The sequence below is a fragment of the Ovis canadensis genome, chromosome 3 (assembly GCF_042477335.2).
Source record: "Ovis canadensis isolate MfBH-ARS-UI-01 breed Bighorn chromosome 3, ARS-UI_OviCan_v2, whole genome shotgun sequence".
NCBI classification, from domain to species: domain Eukaryota; kingdom Metazoa; phylum Chordata; class Mammalia; order Artiodactyla; family Bovidae; genus Ovis; species Ovis canadensis.
In genome coordinates this window covers 210,599,896-210,620,772 of record NC_091247.1, presented here as the reverse complement: position 1 = coordinate 210,620,772, position 20,877 = coordinate 210,599,896, and the positions used below count along the sequence as shown (strand labels likewise).

Here is a 20,877-nt window from a genome sequence, read left to right as displayed (position 1 = left end):
CATGGGGTCGCGAAGAGTCAGACACGACTGAGCGACTGAACTGAACTGAACTGATGGTTTTCCCAGTAGTCATGTATGGATGTGAGTTTGGACCATAAGGGTGAGAGCCAAAGAATTGATGTTTTCCAGCTATGGTGCTGGAGAGAGTACCCTGGACAGCAAGGAGATCAAGCCTGTCAACCCTAAAGGAAATAAACCCTGAGTATTCACGTGAAGGACTGATGCTGAAACCAAAGCTCCAATACTTTGGCCACCTGATGCAAAGAGCTGACTCATTGGAAAAGACCCTGATGCTGGAAAAGATTCAATGCAAGAGGAGAAGAGGGCCACAGAGGACTCAATGGACATGTAGTCGTGTGTGTGCTCAATCTCTTCAGTCATGTCCGCCTCTGTGACCCCATGGACGGTAGCCCGCTAGGCTCCTCTCTCCATGGAATTTTCCAGGCAAGAATACTGGAGCTTGTTGCCATTTTTTTTTCCAGTGCATCTTCCTCAGCCAGGGACTGAACCTGGGTCTGTTGCATCACAGGCAGATTCCTTACCATCTGAGCCACCAGGGAAGCCCATCATTGAATGTGAATTTGAGCAAACTTGGAGATAGTAAAAGGGAAGCTTTGCCTGCTGCAGTCCACAGGGTCACAAAGAGTCAGACTCAGACATGGCTTCATGACTGAACAACAACAATAAATTGGTATATAACTACAGATTTATATTCCATTTTTCTAGATTTCAGAAAGCTAAAAATTAGATGACAGTTAAAATAAAGTTTAAAATGTAGTAACTCTTCTGAATTAGGGACAAGTTTCCTCCATTATAATAGAAATGACACAATGAGATTATAAGGAAAAGAAATAAATACTGCCTAGATTTAGTAAACTTATCTAAAACTTAAACATTGAAGTTACTCTTAACAAGGCATAAATGTTCAGCATTGATGAATGAAGTGAAAGCAAGTTAACAGCAGGGTGATCATGTCCTTTGTCCCCCTATATCTTTTAGAAAGTGAAATCAATTCTCAGAGGAACTCACCAAAGAACAAACTAACTGATACACTACATGTCCAGAGTCTCCTATATTCTGGAGGTGTGTGATGAGATGAACTTCTTCAAAATACCCAAGTGTAAGAATTTCCTGTTTCAGTGACATGGTGATGAGAAATGTACTTTCTCCACTATTGCTTCACTCTGAGCCTTCACAGGGCAGTCTGTGAAGACCACAGACATTGTTTGATTTTCACAGTAACCTGGCCACTCAGAGAAGAGGCAGGACTCTGGGCTGTAGAAGGTATGTGTTTCCCTCTCCTTCCTAATCCCTCATCTCACTTATCAGGAGATTACAAATGCCAATGTGGTTCGATTTAGGGACAATTGCTAAGCAAACAAATTAAGGAGATATTGGTATCTGTATTTGATATTTTGGTATTTTAATTTTGGGAGAAAGTAAGAATAAAATATGAAGTATTTGGGAAGATTTCTGAAAATGTTCAGATTCTTGCCTGCAGACGTTATTCAAGTGAATACATACATGTATAACTGATTTTGTTAATCAATACCATTTAAGATGAAGTATCAGGAGCATCAGGACACGGGACAGTTAACAGCGTATTTTGTTATCAATAGATACATAATTAGATATAGTATTAAATATTTAACTCAGCCCTTAAAAAATAGGTTCTTAAAATGGATTCATAGAATTGTGAATGGCCAATATAATTCTTCACAGATCTAGGTAAAGTAAAAATCACAATATGTTACCTCCAGTAAAATGCTGGATTAACTCAATTATATATAATCAAATGCTTTAAAAAACTTGATCATAATATTGAAAAAAGATAAATCACACTAACACAGAGATTTCTGTCTAACAAATTATATTGCCTGATATGAATAATACCATGGCAATTGTATTAAAATAAGAAATAAAATAAAAGTCAAATTTAATATTAGGTGTTTTACATGCTTTATATCATATATACTTTTATTCTCATTTTAGATTAGTAAACTCATTTGCGAAATACTAAATAATCTTTAAAGGTCATACATTGTAAATTTCAAAGCCAGAATTAATTGTAGATTGCACTGATGACAGAATCCATTGACTGAATTATTAAGGCACATTATTGACTTATAATTGCTGATACAACTAAAGCTACCCTCATTGACTTAGCAGCCTCAGGATCTTCCTGGAAGTTTGTACCAACATTGTTCTTCCATAAATGATGTATGCTTTTCCTTATCATTTTATAATTCCATATCTTAGCCATTGTCAATTGTCAATTACTCAAGTAAAAGAAGTATTTATTTAATGACATTTTAACATTGTTTTGTCTTTATATGATAAAAAGTTTTGGAGAATTTAATATGTCATGTACCATTTTTAACACATAAAATATTTCTTTAATTTTATAATGATTTCTTAGAGCTCCACAATCACTCAAAATAGCCGAATTATTTGATAGCATCTCATTCCCTTTTCATTAATGAATGTCCCAGTTAAAGTAGTTTAATGCAGAGTGTACTGTTATGCCAATACTGTTATTCCCTCATCATGGAAAGCTGTCTTTAACTTTTAATGGATTTTAAACTTACATATATAATTGGTTTGTTTTTTTCCAATATGGACTTTAATTTGAACCAAGATATTATAACAATTTTAAAGTATTTCTGCGAATTTTGACTTTCACTTCATCAGGATATTACTATTCATGAACTTTTTCAGTAATCTACTAATTTTCATTGTTCCAATAAACAAGTAACATTATGTCAAACAAAGAATATTTTTTTAAAACATTTATTTGTTTTTAGCTGATTGATGACTGGTTTACAATATTGGTTTGATTTTGTCATACATCAGCATAAATTAACCATAGGTGTACATATGTCCCCTCCTTTGAGTTTCCCTCTCACCTCCCGCCCATTCCCACCACTCTTGGTTATTAAATACCAAATACTATTTTTAAAACTACTTACTCTACCATGAAACAGTTGTCTAAAGGTCTACTGAAATGAGAACCAAACTTGGATTTGCTCAGCTGCTCAATGAGTGCTGTTAACTGACCTCACACATCACTCAGTTTAACCTTTCAAGGTTTCTTGTGATTTTATACACCATTTATTAACTACTTATGTACAGTTTCCATAGAGCAACATCCTTGGCATTAAACAGACACAGAGATGAAGAACCAAAAGGAAAACTACTCAGAACCGAGTCTGGTTAATGATACCAGGAGACAGCATATGAGAGGTAAGATGGTGAAAAGATCAATTTTAGCAGCTGAGCAGGAGAAAACCTATGTGGAATTAAACTTTCAAAATGCCTTTTGTTATGTCAATGGAATGACAGTAACTACTGCTGCAAGTGTAGAGCATTTACCCGCTTCCGTGTTTTTATTAATGAGGCTTAGAGCTGGAGTTTGCAATACAATATTCTAATATGACATACGTGCTGCGCTGTGCTTAGTCGCTCAGCTGTGTCCGTCTATTTGCAACCGCGTGGACTGCAGCCCGCCAGGCTCCTCTGTCCATGGGGATTCTCCAGTATTCATGCCATGCTCTCCTCTAGGACTGCCTACCCAGGCATTGCTGTAATTTGTAGTCTTTGATCTACAACTCGTGAAGCCTTATATTCGCTGAAAAAGGAATGGTATATTCTGAGAAGAGGATTGCAATGGTAGATATTGTTTTGGGGTCCAAGTTGGTGTCTTTGAATTCTCACGGATGTGGGATCTTTTGTTCTTCTAAAATAACTGTCTCCATCACTCCTTTCTCAGTGTTTCCTTTTCTCTCCCTGCAGATTCACCATCAGCTCGAGAGAAGGTCATTGTTGTGATCCTGGGAATCATCTGTTTTGTCTTGATGTATACGATAGTGAGAGTGATAACTTTTATTCCATGTAAGTCAAGTTTTGAAAGATTATAATTGAACCTTTCATTTTAATGATCATCAGTGCCTTTAAAATTTCATATTATTATGGAATAGAACTCTCATTTTAATGAGTGCATTTAGCCTAAGTATTGAACGGTTATTCTGAGTTGAGCAAAGTATAAATTACAGAATGATTGCAGGGAAAATTAAACATGTACATAGATATTTTCTGATTTCATAACTCAAAGATATACTTTAAGAAACTGAAACACCTTATTGAGAAAAACAAATTAATTCTTCAGATTGCTTGAACCAAGTATTGTAAGAGGTGGTGGAGTCTTTTCTCTAAGATTTTCGAAATATACACCCGCCAGTCTTCGTTACCTCATTAATTATTCTTAAAGCAATATTTTCCAGATCATCCTAAATCCTAAAAACACCATGTTTAAACTAAAAACTACAATTATTATGATTTATTTATATCAATGTAAATATTTTAAAATATTACTTCCATTTTTTTCTAGGTACCCAAATATCAGAACAGAATAAGTCCTCTCTGGTAACAAAGCTCCATAAAGGTACATAATGATTTCAAACTTCTATTATAAATATGGTTTGTATTTTGCCTCTCTCTTAAGCTGGTGAAGATAGAAATAGATTTGAGGATAAAACATAAATTATAAAATCAGGCAACAATATTCCTAAATAATGATTATAAGAGAGTCTTTCTTCCTATGCAACAATATGATCACCATGTCCATTGTTGGCAATTGGCTGTAATTTCCTCCTGCTATAATATGATAAGAGACAAAAATTTTGCTATTCTAAAATAGGAGTTTCATTTCTTGATTTTCAGGATGTGTAAATAGTAGATATTTCTATGTATTTGCTTTATATGGGGACATATATTAAAGACAGACCCTCTCTATGAATGCATGAATGAGATCTGTTTTATATGTACCAGAATTGAGGTTGCATAGATATGTTATTATATATATATGTGTATGCATACATATGTCTACCTCTATGCATATGTGTAAGTTAATTCTTATTTTTCAAATTCAAACTGTTTTTAAATAGTAATTCATAATCTTTCCTCAGAATGTCATTGTGGTGATTGCCCAAAAGACTGGCTTACATATTCCAACAACTGCTATTCTACTAGTCTGGAAAAAAAGTCATGGAATGAGAGCTTGATATCCTGTGCTACTAAGAATTCTACTCTGCTTTATATAGATAATGAAGAGGAAATGGTAAGATATTCAATGTTTCCAACACTTTGCCGAAGGCTTGATTTAGCCAACATTATATTTGTTGGGATTCACTTGTGCTTTTGTACATATTTGTAGCTTGTTTATTTTAAGGTCTGCTAGTATTCCATTAAACAATGGAATGCAACTTTATGATACTTTATTTACATTTTTATACCATTCATGCATGTGCATTAACTTCTGGTTCTTGCTTTTCATAAAAAACCATGCTTCTACAAATGCTATTAAATTCTAAATTACATTGTGCTAATTTTACCATACATCAAGGAAAATAAACATGATTTTGCCTATAGAATTATGTAATTGCACATCAGATCATGGAATACAAGTTTCAACTTCCCAGCAGCCCCCAACCCCTCTGTAATACCTTATCACTTCTCCACCTCCTAATTTACTTACTGTCCTGACTGTTGATATTATAGAATCTCTTTGATTGCTTTTGAATCATATCCATGGAATCCCGTGTTCGTGCTTAGTCGTTCAATCGTGTCTGACTCTTTGCAACCTCATTAACTTCAGCCTGTCAGGCTCCTGTGGCCACGGAATTTTCCAGGCAAGAATACTGAAGTGGGTTGCCATTTTCTACTCCAGGACATGGAATCATACAGGTTGTCCCTGTCTCATCACTGCCACGTGATATTTTGCAGTTCCTCCAAATTCTTGCATTTATGTGACGTTTGTAAATTTCCACAGCTCATTGTGTGAATTCAACATTAACGACCCATTCTTTCCAATGCCTCTGGGTGGAGATGGAGTCTTACACCCTCAGGGATAAAGAGGCTTCCTAGCTTCAGTAGCTTTAGTCAAGACATCCCATTTGCTGGTCCCACCCCTACCCTATCACCCAACCCTAGTGTCTCTCAGTGGAGGAAACAGAGGCAATTTCTCTGACTGCTCCTTGTTAGTTAAGTGTCCTGAAGGATCACCTTGTAAGACTTACCTGGTGTTGCCTACACGATTCTCTCAACACACAGAAGGAATGGCTTACATGTGCTACCCTCAACAGCTAGCTTAGGTATTGGGTTTTTGGGAAGTAAGAGGCCAAGGTCACTTTCACCTGGTTGTGGGGAGCTACAAGATGCCCCTAATTATCATTCCCTCACCTCCCACCTTGTTCTCTCATCACAGAGAAGTGATTAACGATTACAGAGGAGTGGGGCTGCTGGGAAGTCTCAGGCCACATCACCCTTCTATTTCCACCTTTCAGAGTTCTCCTTTCTCGTGTCTTTCATTAGTTCCCATGTTTACAGTTGACCTTAGCAGGGAGGAGCAGAGAGAAATGAGTCTCTGGCCCCTTGTCTGGTCCATTGGATTCCACCAATACAGAAACAGATGGCTTTGGGGTTTATCTAGTCAAAGAATGGTGTCAGGCTCAGAAAACCAATTCTTTGGCTCTCCTATCACTTATTTTCTCAATTTCATTTCCTTAGTTTCCCTCTGAAACTGAAATTCTGAGAAACATATAATAGTAGAGAAATCCATTGATATTGTCACAATATCCAGAAAAATGAATGTCATGGAATCTATAAGCTTATTTAAAGCCTTGCTATGTTAGTTTTGATGGCACCCCACTCCAGTACTCTTGCCTAGAAAATCCCATGGACGGAGGATCCTGGAAGGCTGCAGTTCATGGGGTCGCTGAGGGTTGGAAATGACTGAGTGACCTCACTTTCACTTTTCATGCATTGGAGAAGGAAATGGCAACCCACTCCAGTGTTCCTGCCTGGAGAATCCCAGGGACGGGGGAGCCTGGTGGGCTGCCGTCTATGGAGTCGCACAGAGTCGGACACGACTGAAGCGACTTAGCAGCAGCAGTAGCAGCAGCATGTTAGTTTTGACATGAGGAAAAATGAAATTATATGAATCAGAATTTTCTTCATTGCACATATTCAATTACTCCACCTTCTTACCCCTGAGGCTTAATGTTAGATGTAGTTCACAGCTGTAAGGATCCCCAAGTTGTTATGCCAGGTGTTTTCTTTTGTACGATCTCTACAACTAATTCATGTCTTTGTAAATATTCCCTTTATTAACTGGCTGTCGAAAAAAAGCAATGTTCCTTATTAACATTAGAACACAGTGAAACTGATAAGTATAAATGTTGAGTTGATGTTCAATCAAAAGTATAGATATTTCTTAATATTTATGGCACTATTAAAACTTCGAACTTTCAACTCATGTTTTTTAGTGTTAGATTAGAATCTAACATGCTCAATTTGTTCAAAGAAAGAAAGATGCTATGAAAGAACACATCCTTTGACTTGCATTTTAAAAATTAACAAAAATGTTTCATAATGACTATTTAAGTGAAAATTCTTTATTTGGGGCTAGGAATTTCTGATGTCCCTATCAATTACATCGTGGATTCAAGTCTCTCGTGCAGGCCGCGGTCATCCTTGGATGTGGCTAAATGGTTCAACTTGCAAACTACAGTAAGTTTGTAAAAAGAATGCTATATAGAGGAGGAAAAATACCAAAAAAAGAAATATTTTTAAAATAATACGAATACATTTGTTTTAGTCAAATTATAGGAAGCTGAAGGAAGATATTGAAAGTTAATAAAATGTTAATACCAATGTTGAAAAATAAGCTACTCTGTAGCCCAATTTCCGAGTAACAAGCTCTTACTGAAATTTTATTAAAGATTTCATTACCCATTTTCAAACTATCTTGTATTACAGTTACATGGAAAATGCTGTTGTTTCCTGAGTTGTCTTCATAGAATATAACAGAATTATGCATTTTTCCATAACAGGATAACAGACTATTTACCTGGTGAACATAACTGTGCCGTACAATCTGTACGAGGCATAACAGCAGAAGACTGTCAGTTTCCAAATGTATACCATTGCAAGCACAAGCTTGAGAATTAAAACATGAGTTTGGATGCTGTTGGGTATCTTGACCTTTTACGAAATGGAAATAATATTCTGACTGCATAAATTTAAAAATGAATTTTATTTTTTTTTCTGATAATGAAAGTTTTTCAAAAACAGTTGAAATATAATTGTGTGTGCTCATTCGTTCAGTTGTGTCTGACTCTTTGAGACCTCGTGGACTATAGGCTGTCAAGCTTCTCTGTCCAAGGAATTCTCCAGTTAAGAATATTGGACTGGTTCTATTCCCAGATTTTTAAGGAATTTCCACACTGTTCTCCATAGTGGCTATACCAGTTTGCATTCCCATCAACAGTGTAAGAGGGTTTCCTTTTTCTCCACACCCTCTCCAGCTATTGTTGTTTGTCGACTTTCTTTTTTTCTTAATATGTTTCATTATGGACATTTTCAAACATATATAAAAGTTGACAATCAACGTTTACAACAGGTTCCTTGTCCTAGATTAAAGAGTTTTCAATGTACATCCAATTTTGTTTTATTTATACACTTAACAATGCCCCACCCTGACTGGATTATGTTAGAACAAATTTCAGATATTATATCATTTCATCCATAAATTCTTCAAACTCTGTCTATTATTTTGATACTGTTATAAATGGAACATTTTTCTTAATGTTGTTTTCAGATTAGCCATTGCTAGCCCACGGGGTCACTAAGAGTCAGACATGACTGAGCAACTTCACTTTCACTTTTCACTTTCATGCATTGGAGAAGGAAATGGCAACCCACTCCAGTGTTCTTACCTGGAGAATCCCAGGGACAGCAAAGCCTGGTGGGCTGCCGTCTATGGGGTCGCACAGAGTTGGACACGACTGACGCGACTTAGCAGCAGCAGCATTCCCAAAGGCTTTTTTATGATGTAACTTTTTGTCTTGCTATATAGTCTTATCTCTCCAAAAAGCACAGGAATTAAATTCCTGAACATTAACTGACATATTAAAATTTAAATTATGCCTATTAGTCTACCCCATGTTATGCCTTCCTAGAGCTAATGATGTACAGTAAAGTTTTCCAGGGTCAATTACCAGAGCCTCCGCTGGACAATGGAACACAAGAAAATTCCACATCTAAAAACATGACTCTCAAAGAGAAACCACTTAACACAGGTATGTAGACATAAAGACTGAGACCGACATGTTTCTTCTCTGCTTCTCTCAATCACTTGATAACCTGCTCAAATTGGATTTTATTTTAGAATCAGCCAATTGTGGAGTCCAACTTTCATTTCATTTCATTGGGGAAAAAAAACAAAAAACAAAACACCTCAGCCTTTCCCAATGGTTAGATTCTTCTGTATACATGATATATTCTTTTAAATCACTGTTTCACAAAATAATACTTTTTCTATCAAAAAGTTCTAACTCTCCTTTAGCACATTCTTTAATCATTATCATATGCTCTCTTGTGGATATGTAGATCAGGTACTAGGTTTATGTACCTGATATACATAAACAGGTACAATGTATCAATGCTAAGTTAAGATCAGCTCTGTACCTATGGATTTTACTTAGTCTAGAGAATTCTTCCCTTGTGGCTGCAATGCGGGAGACCTGGGTTCAATCCCTGGGTTGAGGAGATCCCCTGGAGAAGGAAAGGCTACCCATTCCAGTATTCTGTCCGGGAGAATTCCATGGACTGTTTAGTTCACAGGGTCGCAAAGAGTCAGACACAAGTGAGTGACTTTCACTTTCTTTCAGAGAATACAAAAAAGTTGTTTTCCCCTGTGAACTCCTATCTGTAGAGATTGTGAGAAAAAAACATCAATTTTCTAAGATATATTTCCTAGAGAATTTTAATAGTATTATGAATAGATTCGGAGAGATGCAAGTCATCTCCCCAAGGCCAGGAACTTAGAAATGAAGTCCATCCAGCTCATGAAATCAATGGTTTTACAAGGACTAGAAAGGATTCCTCAGTAGCTAAGTTACAGAGCCTTCCTTTCAAAATACACACTGAATGGTCTCCTGGGAATATCTTTTGTTTTTAAGGAAAGGAATGTAAAAGTAAATGGTCGTGTTGCGGGCAGAAATGTTACTATTTTTCGGATGAATTGACTAACTTTGAAGAAAGTAAAAAAATCTGCAAGGAAATGAACTCCATGCTTCTTAAGATAAAAGATCACGAAGAACTGGTGACGTATTTCTGCTTTCCATCTCACCCTGTATTCATCTTATTCCCCTGGCCATCTGGCCATTAGTTGTTGCCTAAATCTTTTTCTTTTTGTTTTTTTTTAAGCCATGCTGGGTCTTCCTTGCTACCCTTGGGCTTTCTCTAACTGTGGTAACAGGGCTTCTTATCGAGCTGACTTCCCTTGTTGTGGAGTATGGGCTCTAAAGCTCAGGCTCAGTAGTCGTAGTGCATAGGGTTAGCTGTCTGTTGCATGTGGAATCTTACTGGACTGGGGATCCAAGATGTGTCCCCTGCATTGGCAAACAGATTCTTAACAACTTGACCACTGGGGAACTCCTGTTAGCTAAATCTTAATGCTTGATAATATTTGAGTGCCCATAGTTTGCAGTACTCTTGCCTGGAAAATCCCATGGATGGAGGAGCATGGTGGGCTGCAGCCCATGGGGTCACTAAGAATCGGACATGACTGAGTGACTTCACTTTCACTTTTCACTTTCATGCATTGGAGAAGGAAATGGCAACCCACTCCAGTATTCTTGCCTGGAGAATCCCAGGAATGGGGGAGCCTGGTGGGCTGCCGTCTATGGGGTCGCACAGAGTCAGACACAACTGAAGCGACTTAGCAGCAGCAGCAGTTTGTAGTTGTAAGTTGATTAAGATCTAGACAGTTCTCATCTTAAGGTCAGAAATACAAGTAGAAATGAAATTAAAATTTCATTTAATTCATCTAATTCACCCACAGTTAGAACTTTTCCAGTAGAGCAAATGTAAAGGGGAACATGAAACAATTAGGGAAAAAAATTATGCTTAAAATATATCATTTTTTAAAAAATAATTATATGTTCATACTGATAATTTCATGGAAATGTAGCTTCTCTCTGAAAAAAAATGTCATTTTACCTCCAACAAAATCAAGAAGTACAATACCACTGAGTTTAGGGTAAAAGGAAGACTTAGTAAGAATTTAAAATTGAAGATCAACTAATTCAAGCTCATATTAAATTTTAACTCATACTAACTTCCAAGAAAATTGAACTAAATATTTCATAATCCTTATCAATATCCTTGATTTGAATAGAGAAATAATTTATTATTATTCTTTCAAGAAATATATTCTTACACTCCAGGTTAAGGAGAATCTTTTAATATTCTTTCACAGACACCAAGACTCACTCAATTATCTGTAAGAGTACAATTACCCATATCTTTGACTTTTAACAACTCATAAATAGCTATAAAAATACGAACTTTAAAACCATCAAGAAAACAAAGCAAATCTGAATCTGAAAAGAAGACTTTTGCAGATCTGGATTAACTTCCTTTTTATTCCAAGGGGCTTCCTTGGTGGCTCAGATGATAAAGAATCTGCCTGCATTGCAGAAGATCTGGGTTCAATCCCTGGGTCAGCAAGATCCCCTGGAGAAGGGAATGGCAACTCACTCCAGTATTCTTGCCTGGAGGACTCCATGGATAGAGGAACCTGGTGGGCTCAAAAATTACCTTTAGTCTAGAAGCCCTAATCTTTCATGTAGGATATCTTCACCAAGAAATAAGACCATCTATGAAAACCATGAAATTGAATGTCAAATCTTAAGAATAGATGGTATGTACATAATTTTTTTCTGGGTAGAGAGACTAAGTTTTTGCCATATTCTCTATGGTGAAAGAAACAAAGGAAAAGTAAAAACAAACTAAGGGTAAAAACTAAAGCATAATAGAGAAGTACAGAATTTATAGTTGGAAACTCTCTTTAGTTCCCTTTCACACATTACTTTGCTTGTAATAAAACTGGTTATATTTTCTTTCCAACATCTTTTAGGATGATCACATGAGATAATATATGCACATTGTTGTTGTTTGTTGTTGTTTAGCTCCTAAGTCATGTCAACTCTTGTGACCCCATGGACTGTAGCCTGCCATGGGATTGATTGTTGTCCATGGGATTTCCCAGGCAAGAGTACTTGGGTGGGTGACCATTTCCTTCTCTAGGGAATTGTCCTGAACAAACTTTCATCACCTTCATTAGCAGGCAGGTTCTTTACCACTGAGCTACCAGGGAAATCCCAATATATGTGCATAAATGTGGTAAAAATTAAGTTACAAGATGAACATCAGTTACGTTTGTACTTATCAAGTAATTTCCAGATACCTATGTAAACATCTCATCTGGTAGAATAAGGACCACTTCTTCAAGATGCTCACTTCACAAAAAATAAGCACAGTACTTTTGAATAAAAAAATTTAAATGACATTGGTAAAACCTCACATCTGTCACACCTGAACCTCAAAATACCAACCAATTTTGCTCAGAATTTTCTTCTTGAGCTACAAGAAATTGTTTCTATAATCCTTATAAAGTATGTTTTAGGAAAGGCTAGGGCACCAAGGGATAGTTTCTTGTAAGGAAAGAAAAATATATATACCTTACCTTTGAACCAATATTTCTTATGTTTGCATTAGTGAATGTCTAGTTTACATTATTTATATGCTTTTATTTTAAGTGATTGGAAAGTCAAACAAGGGAAACTGTGTTTTCAAAACTGTGTCAGTTTTGAAAGTAAATTAAGGTATTTTAGTCTGAAGATTAAATAAGACAGGTACAGGACTTCCCCAGTGGTCCAATGGTTAAGACTTTACCTTCCAACACACAAGGTACAGATGTGATCCCTTGTCATGAAGCTAAGAGCCCACATGCCTCTTGGCTAAAAATCCAAAGCATAAAACAGAAGCAATATTACAACACATTCAATAAAAGCTTTAAATCATTTAAAAATGATTTAAATTCAAAAAATCTATAACCAAAAAAAAGATAGGTAAGCTAAGACGGTGTTATTTTCTGTCTCATTTATGTCACTATATCTAATAAATATAACTAAGATTCTATTATTTTATCATTTGAACAGAATCAGGATGAAGTTGATCTTTATACTTTTTGTTACTCAAAATAATAAAAAGATTAAAAAGATTATTACTTCATTTCAGAATTATAAAAAGACATTTTTCTCATAGAAATATCTCTTTTTATTGCAGAACTTCATTCAAAGTGGACTATCCTATTTCTATTGGATTGGATTATCTCGTAAAGGAACCAGAAATCAATGGACATGGGAAGATAAGTCAAAGCCTTTTCTAAAATTGTAAGTCTCTAGAATAGATAGTAAATAATAAGTTCCATATTCTAGTTTACATTTTGAAAAGTATATAGGGAAATGCACACTTTCACTATATAGACAAATATGCATGCATATATGGGCGTATACAGGTGGCTCAGTGGTAAAGAATCCATTGGTAATGCAGGAGACACAGGTTTGATCCCTGAATCAGGAAGATCCCTTGAAGAATGGCAACGCACTGCAATATTCTTGCCTGGGAAAACCCATGAACAGAGGAGGCTGGGAGGCTACTGTCCATGGGGTTGTAAAGAATAGGACATAACTTAGCAACTGAGCACACACATGAGCATTGCATGTACATACAGACACACACATACAAAGAATTTAAGTTCAGAAAATGAGTGTATATATAGAGAGGGAGACTTTTCAACTCATTGCTATAATCCTTATAAAGTATGTTTTAGGAAAGGCTAGGGCACCAAGGGATAGTTTCTTGTAAGGAAAGAAAAATATATATACCTTACCTTTGAACCAATATTTCTTATGTTTGCATTAGTGAATGTCTAGTTTACATTATTTATATGCTTTTATTTTAAGTGATTGGAAAGAGTCAAACAAGGGAAACTGTGCAAGTATTACAGCAACGAAGATGTCTGCTGCTGACTGTTCCAGATTCATGCACTTTATTTGTGAGAAGTAGATAGCTTGTCTTGCTACCTAATGAAACAACAACCAAAGACATATACAACAACTTTTCCTTATAAAAACTCAGACCCTTGGAAGTCCAGTCTGTATATCTCTCATATCAGAGTGCTTTGTTATGGGCTGCACCTATATTTTAGCTTGATAGAGATACATTGTGGAGCCTCCACTTCTGCCTCTTTGAAACAAAAATCCCAGATCACACCAGTTATGAGCACAGGTTGGCAGAGTGAGAAAGTATTAGTGCTTCTCATGAACCTTAGGACTGTGTAGCCAATTTCTGCAACTCACACAGATTTAGTAAGTAAACTTGCAAAATGTTGTCACTGTCATGTACATTTTACCTGGGATTTAATGCCAAGAATAAGTGAAGTCATTACTCTGTATCAATTGTATATGCATTTGTTTGATTCCTTACTTTTTAGCAGAAAGACAGTATAGTAACAGAAAGAAAACAAATAGATCTGTGTTTGTGACCTATACCACAACTAATAGCTTGAATGCTTTCTGGCAAGTCCAGACTTCTGGGTGGGATTCCATATTGCAAAGTGGCTGTACCATTTTGCATTCTATCCGCAGTGTGTGAGAATTCCATTTGCTAGTGTCCTACTAACTTTAATATTGAAAAAATTTTAAACTATTTTTAATAAAGGTGTGGTATAATAAAGATATATTTGTATATCTCTAATGAATATTGCCGGGAGAAATATCCATAACCTCAGATATGCAGATGACACCACCCTTATGGCAGAAAGTGAAGAGGAACTAAAAAGCCTCTTGATGAAAGTGAAAGAGGAGAGTGAAAAAGTTGGCTTAAAGCTCAACATTCAGAAAATGAAGATCATGGCGTCTGGTCCCATAGATGGGGAAACAGTGAAAGCAGTGTCAGACTTTGCTGGGGGGGAGGGCTCCAAAATCACTAAAGATGGTGACTGCAGCCATGAAATTAAAAGACGCTTACTCCTTGGAAGGAAAGTTATGATCAACTTCGATAGCATATTCAAAAGCAGAGACATTACTTTGCCAACAAAGGTCCGTCTAGTCAAGGCTATGGTTTTTCCAGTGGTCATGTATGGATGTGAGAGTTGGACTGTAAAGAAAGCTGAGCACAAAAGAATTGATGCTTTTTGTGGTGTTGGAGAAGACTCTTGAGAGTCCCTTGGACTGCAAGGAGATCCAACCAGTCCATCCTAAAGGAGATTAGTCCTGGGTGTTCATTGGAAGGACTGATGCTAAACCTGAAACTCCAATACTTTGGCCACCTCATGCAAAGAGTTGATTCATTGGAAAAGACTCTGATGCTGGGAGGGATTGAGGGCAGGAGGAGAAGGTGACTACAGAAGATGAGATGGCTGGATGGCATCACCGACTCGATGGACATGAGTTTGGGTAAACTCCGGGAGTTGGTGATGGACAGGGAGGCCTGGTGTGCTGTGATTCATGGGGTCGCAAAGAGTCGGACATGACTGAATGACTGAACAGAACTGAATCAATAAATGATGTGCACCATCCTTTCATATGATCTCCTACGGTAAAGATTGATTAAAAAATTTGCCTATTTTTATTGGTTTGTTCACTATTATTAAGCTCTGAGAGTTCTCTATATATTTTGGATGCTAATATTTTTTGAGACATGTGTTTTATAAATACTGCCTTCCAGTATACCTTGTATTCTCTTAACATTCTTTTTAGAAGTTAGATGAGCAGAAGTTTAATGTGAATATATATATATTTTTAAACATATATTTTTATATTTAAGAAATTTTTAGTTAAGAAATCTTCATTAACCTGAACTTGAAAATTTTTCTCCTATGCCTTCTTCTAGAAGCTCTAAGTTTACATTGAATTCTATATTTCATTGCATTAATTTTGTATATAGTGCAAAGTATGGACTGAATTCTGTTTAAAAATATTTTGCAAAAAGATGTCTAGTTATTTCAGCACCATTTTTTGAAAATTGTACTCTTCTGTTGAATTATCATGGCAGTTTTGTCAGAACTCTATCGTATTTCATTGATCTGAATATCTGCCTTCTTTTCACCAATATCTTGATTATTGTGAATTTATAGGAAGATGTGAAGTGATGTGAGTTTTCCTGCATTGTCTTTTTCAAAATTGTTTTAACATCTTTTTTGCAAAGAAGAAAAACTTACTTAGTGGCCATTTTTTTAATTATAATTCCATTACTGGTAAATAAAATCTTAGCTACTTGAAGAAAAATGGCGGATTCTAAAATAGAGGTAGGAAATACATAAGAAGAGCCTGGAGATTTTTGTAGTTCTGAAGAATGGAGGAGTGCTTAAAACTGTAGGGATATCTCAACTAGGTAAAGGAATTACCAATGGCCATAGCCTGAACAATTTAAGCAGCAAAAATCACAGAAAAGAAATAGTATTAATTATAACCCCAGTATAAAATATCCATGAGTCCACAGTAGTATAAAATGATTAAATAATTAAGCAAATGAGGGAGATGAAACAGTCTCCTATGCAGAAAAATTCTAAGTAAATAATGTAGATGCTCTTGCCTAAAAGTGAGAGGACTCCTTACTCCTTAAGTACTTACTGCACGTAATGATTTCCTTCCAAAGAAATTATTACAGAGTCATATGGAAGAGGGAAAATCAGAGTAACCTTAGAGTGGAAAACCTGACAAACACCACCTCAGTGAGCAAAGGTAACATCAACAGTGATAAGTCATGCTCACAGTTTATTTGCTTGATATGATGTAATACAATTTGCACTCTGTCGTCCTCCCCGAATTTAGAACTCCAATCTCCTCATGAGAAAAACGTCAGACATATCTCAATGAAGGATATTCTAAAATATACCTACCTAGCATTTTTCAAAACTATCAAGATCATCAAACACAAGGAACGTCTGTAATAGCCAAGGAGAGCCTAAAGAGACATGACATATAAATGTCATGTGGTAACCTGGATGGGATTCTGGACTAGAAAAAGGACATAGGTAAAAACAATTACAGAAACATGAATAAACTATGATTTTAGTTACTAAAAATACACTGGTGTTGGTTTATTAATTACAACAAAATATATTAGCAATACTAATACTGGAGCCGATTATACAGAGTGAAGTAAGCCAGAAAGAAAAACACCAATACAGTATACTAACACATATATATGGAATTTAGAAAGATGGCAATGACGACCCTGTATGCAAGACAGGAAAAAAGACACAAATGTGTATAACGGACTTTTGGACTCAGAGGGAGACGGAGAGGGTGGGATGATCTGGGAGAATGACATTCTAACATGTATACTATCATGTAAGAATCGAATCGCCAGTCTATGTCTGACGCAGGATGCAGCATGCTTGGGGCTGGTGCATGGGGATGACCCAGAGAGATGTTATGGGGAGGGAGGTGGGAGGGGGGTTCATGTTTGAGAACACATGTAAGAATTAAAGATTTTTTTAAAAAATGAATTAAAGAGGAACTGATTTCAGAATATACGGAATTCTATACTATCTGCAAACTTTTTCTGTAAATGTATATTGTTCTAAAAAACAAAATTCATTTTAAAAAATTAAAATTAATATGAAACTTTCTACAAAATAAAAGCTTTATATGTTTCTTATTTTTTAACTTTTTTTTTAATTGGAGGAAAATTGCTTTACAATGTTGTGCTGAATTCTATTATACAACAGTGTGAGTCAGCCATAAGTATACATATGTCCCCTCCCACATGAACCTTTCTCCCTCTCCATCCAGCCCCTGTAGGTTGTCACAGAGAACCAGACTGTATGTTTCTGATTATGACTGACTTAAATTTATAGAGCAATTAAGGGAGAAAAGAAATCATCATAATGTTTAGACTTCCAGTTTAGGACTATAGTTTATTTATCAATTTGTCTTTTTCAACCTGTCTCACTAGTATTTTATAATTCAGCATACAAATGATGCAAATATTTGGTACATTTATACTATCAACTTAAAGATTTTGACCCCATGGATTGTAGCCTGCCAGTTTCCTCCATCCATGAGATTTTCCAGGCAAGAATACTGGAATGGGTTGCCATTTCCTTCTCCAGGAGATCTTCCCAAACTGTAGGCAGATGCTTTACTGTCTGAGCCACCAGGGAAGTCCATTATAAATGATACTTTTTGTTTTTCTCAATTTCTAATAATTTATATAGAAATATAACTGATTTTAATATTCTGTTCTATCTGAAACCATGTTTCAGTTCAATTCAGTTACTCAGTTGTGTCCGACTCTTTGCGACCCCATGGACTGCAGCATACCAGGCTTTCCTGTCCATCACCAACTCACAAATTGCTCAAATTCATGTCCATCAAGTCAGTGATGCTATCCAACCATCTTATCTTCTGTCGTCCCCTTCTCCATCTGGCTTCAATCTTTCCCAGTATCAGGGTCTTTTCCAATTAGTCAGTTCTTTGCCTTAAGTGGCCAAAGTATTGGACTTTCAGCTTCAGCCTTAGTCCTTCCAATGAATATTCAGGATTGATTTCCTTTAGGATCAACTGATTGGATATCCTTGCAGTCCAGGGACTCTACTTACTGATTAGTTTTAGGAGGATTTTGGAGATACTTTGGAATTTGTGCAGACAATTATGTCATTTCGCAAATAAACAGTTTTGTTCCTCTTTCCCATCTATACGACATTTTACGACAGAGAAGTAGAGTCAACAGATGTAGTAAATAAATTTATGGTTACCACCTAGACAGCAAATAAAAAGCAGAGACATTACATTGCCGACAAAGGTCCCTATAGTTAAAGCTATGGCTTTTCCAGTAGTCATGTATGGATGTGAGAGTTGGACTATAAAGAAGGCTGAGCAATGAAGAATTTATGCATTTGAACAGTGGTGCTGGGTAAGATTCCTGAGATTCCCTTGGACTACAAGGAGATCAAAACGGTCAGTCCTAAAGAAAATCAAGTCTTAATATTCATTGGAAGGACTGATGCTGAAGCTGAAGCTCTAATATTTTGGCCATCTGATGCGAAGAACTGACTCATTTGAAAAGACCCTGATGCTGGGAAAGATTGAAGGCAGGAGAAGGGGATGACAGAGGATGAGATGGTTGGATGGCATCACCGACTGAATGGACATGAGTTTGCCAAGCTCTGGGAGATGGTGATGGACAGGGAAGCCTGGTGTGCTTCAGTCCATGGGGTTGCAAATAGTCCGACATGACTGAAAACCAACAGGTTATGGGCAGGGCAGGGATACACTGGGAGATTAGCATTGACATCTACACATTACTGTATATAAAAGAGAACTGCTGTGTAGCACAGGGAATTCAACTCAATACTCTGTAATGACCTATATAGAAAAAGAATCTGAAAACAGAGTAGATACAGGTATGTGTATAACTGAATCACTCTGCTGTACACCTGAAACTATCACACATTATAAATCAGCTAGAATCCAATAAAAAAATTTTAAAGAAAAAAATATGTGTGTCTTCCTTATTCATTTGTGTGTTTCTTAAATATGTGCTTTTGCTCCTAAAACAAAACAAAACATGTCCTCCCACATATATGTTCAAGAAGTAAGGGGCTGTTTGCCTCTCAATGCCTTTTCATCACATAGTACACTTCAGAGTGCACAGTCAATATTCAGTGAAGACTGCGGAGTCAGTGATACTGCTCTATTTTTCACATGTTAAACTATGAATGTATGTGAATTACTGACCTATGAAAATATTTTAAATAAATAAATACAGAATTGATGTCAGTGAATGACATAGTCTCAACACAGAAATATTTTATAAATTTTAGGTGAGTTTGTAGATGACTAATACAAAATAAATTACCAAGAAAATTTAAAGTACTAATAAATAAAGAAATAAAAACACATCTTCTTCCTTAAAAATATTTTTATGACCTGTAAATATTGTCAGAACTTTGTTCCTCATCAGTTCAGTTCAATTCAGTTCAGTCGCTCAGTCGTGTCCAACTCTTTGAGACCCCATGAACTGCAGCATGCCAGGCCTCCCTGTCCATCACCAACTCCCAGAGTTCACCCAAACTCATGTCCATCGAGTCAGTGATGCCATCCAGCCATCTCATCCTCTGTCATCCCCTTCTCCTCCTGCCCCCAATCCCTCCCAGTTAGTCATTTCCAATGAGTCAACTCTTCACATGAGGTGGCCAAAGTATTGGAGTTTCAGCTTAAGCATCAGTCCTTCCAAAGAACAGCCAGGACTGATCTCCTTTAGAATGGATTGGTTGGATCTCCTTGCAGTCCAAGGGACTCTCAAGAGTCTTCTCCAACACCACAGTTCAAAAGCCTCAATTGTTTGGCACTCAGCTTTCTTCACAGTCCAGCTCTCACATCCATACATGACTACTGGAAAAATCATAGCCTGGACCTGACGGACCTTTGTTGGCAAAGTAATGTCTCTGCTTTTGAATATGCTATATAGGTTGGTCATAACTTTTCTTCCAAGGAGTAAGCGTCTTTTAATTTAATGGCTGCAATCACCATATGCAGTGATTTTGGAGTCCAAAAAAAAAAAAAATGTCTGACACTGTTTCCATTGTTTCCCCATCTATTTGCCATGAAGTAATGGGACCAGATGCCATGATCTTAGTTTTCTGAATGTTGAGCTTTAATCTAACTTTTTCACTCTCTTCTTTCCCTTTCATCAAGAGGCTTTTTAGGAAAAGAAATGCAAAAAAGCAAAATGGCTGTCTGGGGAGGCCTTACAAGTAGCTGTGAAAAGAAGAGAAGCAAAAAGCAAAGGAGAAAAGGAAAGATATAAGCATCTGAATGCAGAGTTCCAAAGAATAGCAAGGAGAGATAAGAAAGCCTTCCTTAGTGATCAATGCAAAGAAATAGAGGAAAACAGCAGAACGGGAAAGACTAGAGATCTCTTCAAGAAAATAAGAGATACCAAGGGAACATTGCATGC

The 20,877-nt window shown here is 36.4% G+C and overlaps 1 protein-coding gene across 3 annotated transcripts; it reads left to right on the top strand.

Annotated features, from left to right (window-relative positions):
• The first annotated feature begins 999 nt into the window (after window positions 1-999).
• On the top strand, window positions 1,000-15,540 carry LOC138435969 (NKG2-A/NKG2-B type II integral membrane protein-like). 3 transcript variants are annotated; one of them, XM_069581300.1, is made up of 10 exons: window positions 1,000-1,284; window positions 3,133-3,243; window positions 3,793-3,891; window positions 4,388-4,441; window positions 4,965-5,116; window positions 7,466-7,566; window positions 9,034-9,137; window positions 10,020-10,162; window positions 13,192-13,298; window positions 13,872-15,540. In XM_069581300.1, exons 2-10 carry the CDS (start codon window positions 3,174-3,176, stop codon window positions 13,972-13,974), a joined length of 933 nt encoding a protein of 310 aa, XP_069437401.1. In that variant the 5' UTR covers window positions 1,000-1,284; window positions 3,133-3,173; the 3' UTR covers window positions 13,975-15,540. The 3 variants fall into 3 exon arrangements, with proteins under 3 accessions (XP_069437401.1, XP_069437403.1, XP_069437402.1); XM_069581302.1 differs by having other exon boundaries at window positions 7,890-9,137; window positions 13,872-14,643; XM_069581301.1 differs by lacking the exons at window positions 1,000-1,284; window positions 3,133-3,243 and adding an exon at window positions 3,431-3,669.
• The last annotated feature ends 5,337 nt before the right edge of the window (window positions 15,541-20,877 follow it).

Bases quoted from the DNA above. Each gene is read 5' to 3' on its own strand.
- LOC138435969 (XM_069581300.1), top strand. From the start codon at position 3,174: ATGAAGAACCAAAAGGAAAACTACTCAGAACCGAGTCTGGTTAATGAT. The intron at 4,442-4,964 runs GTACATAATGAT...ATCTTTCCTCAG, and splicing joins GGTAACAAAGCTCCATAAAG to AATGTCATTGTGGTGATTGC. The intron at 9,138-10,019 runs GTATGTAGACAT...TTTGTTTTTAAG, and splicing joins AGAGAAACCACTTAACACAG to GAAAGGAATGTAAAAGTAAA.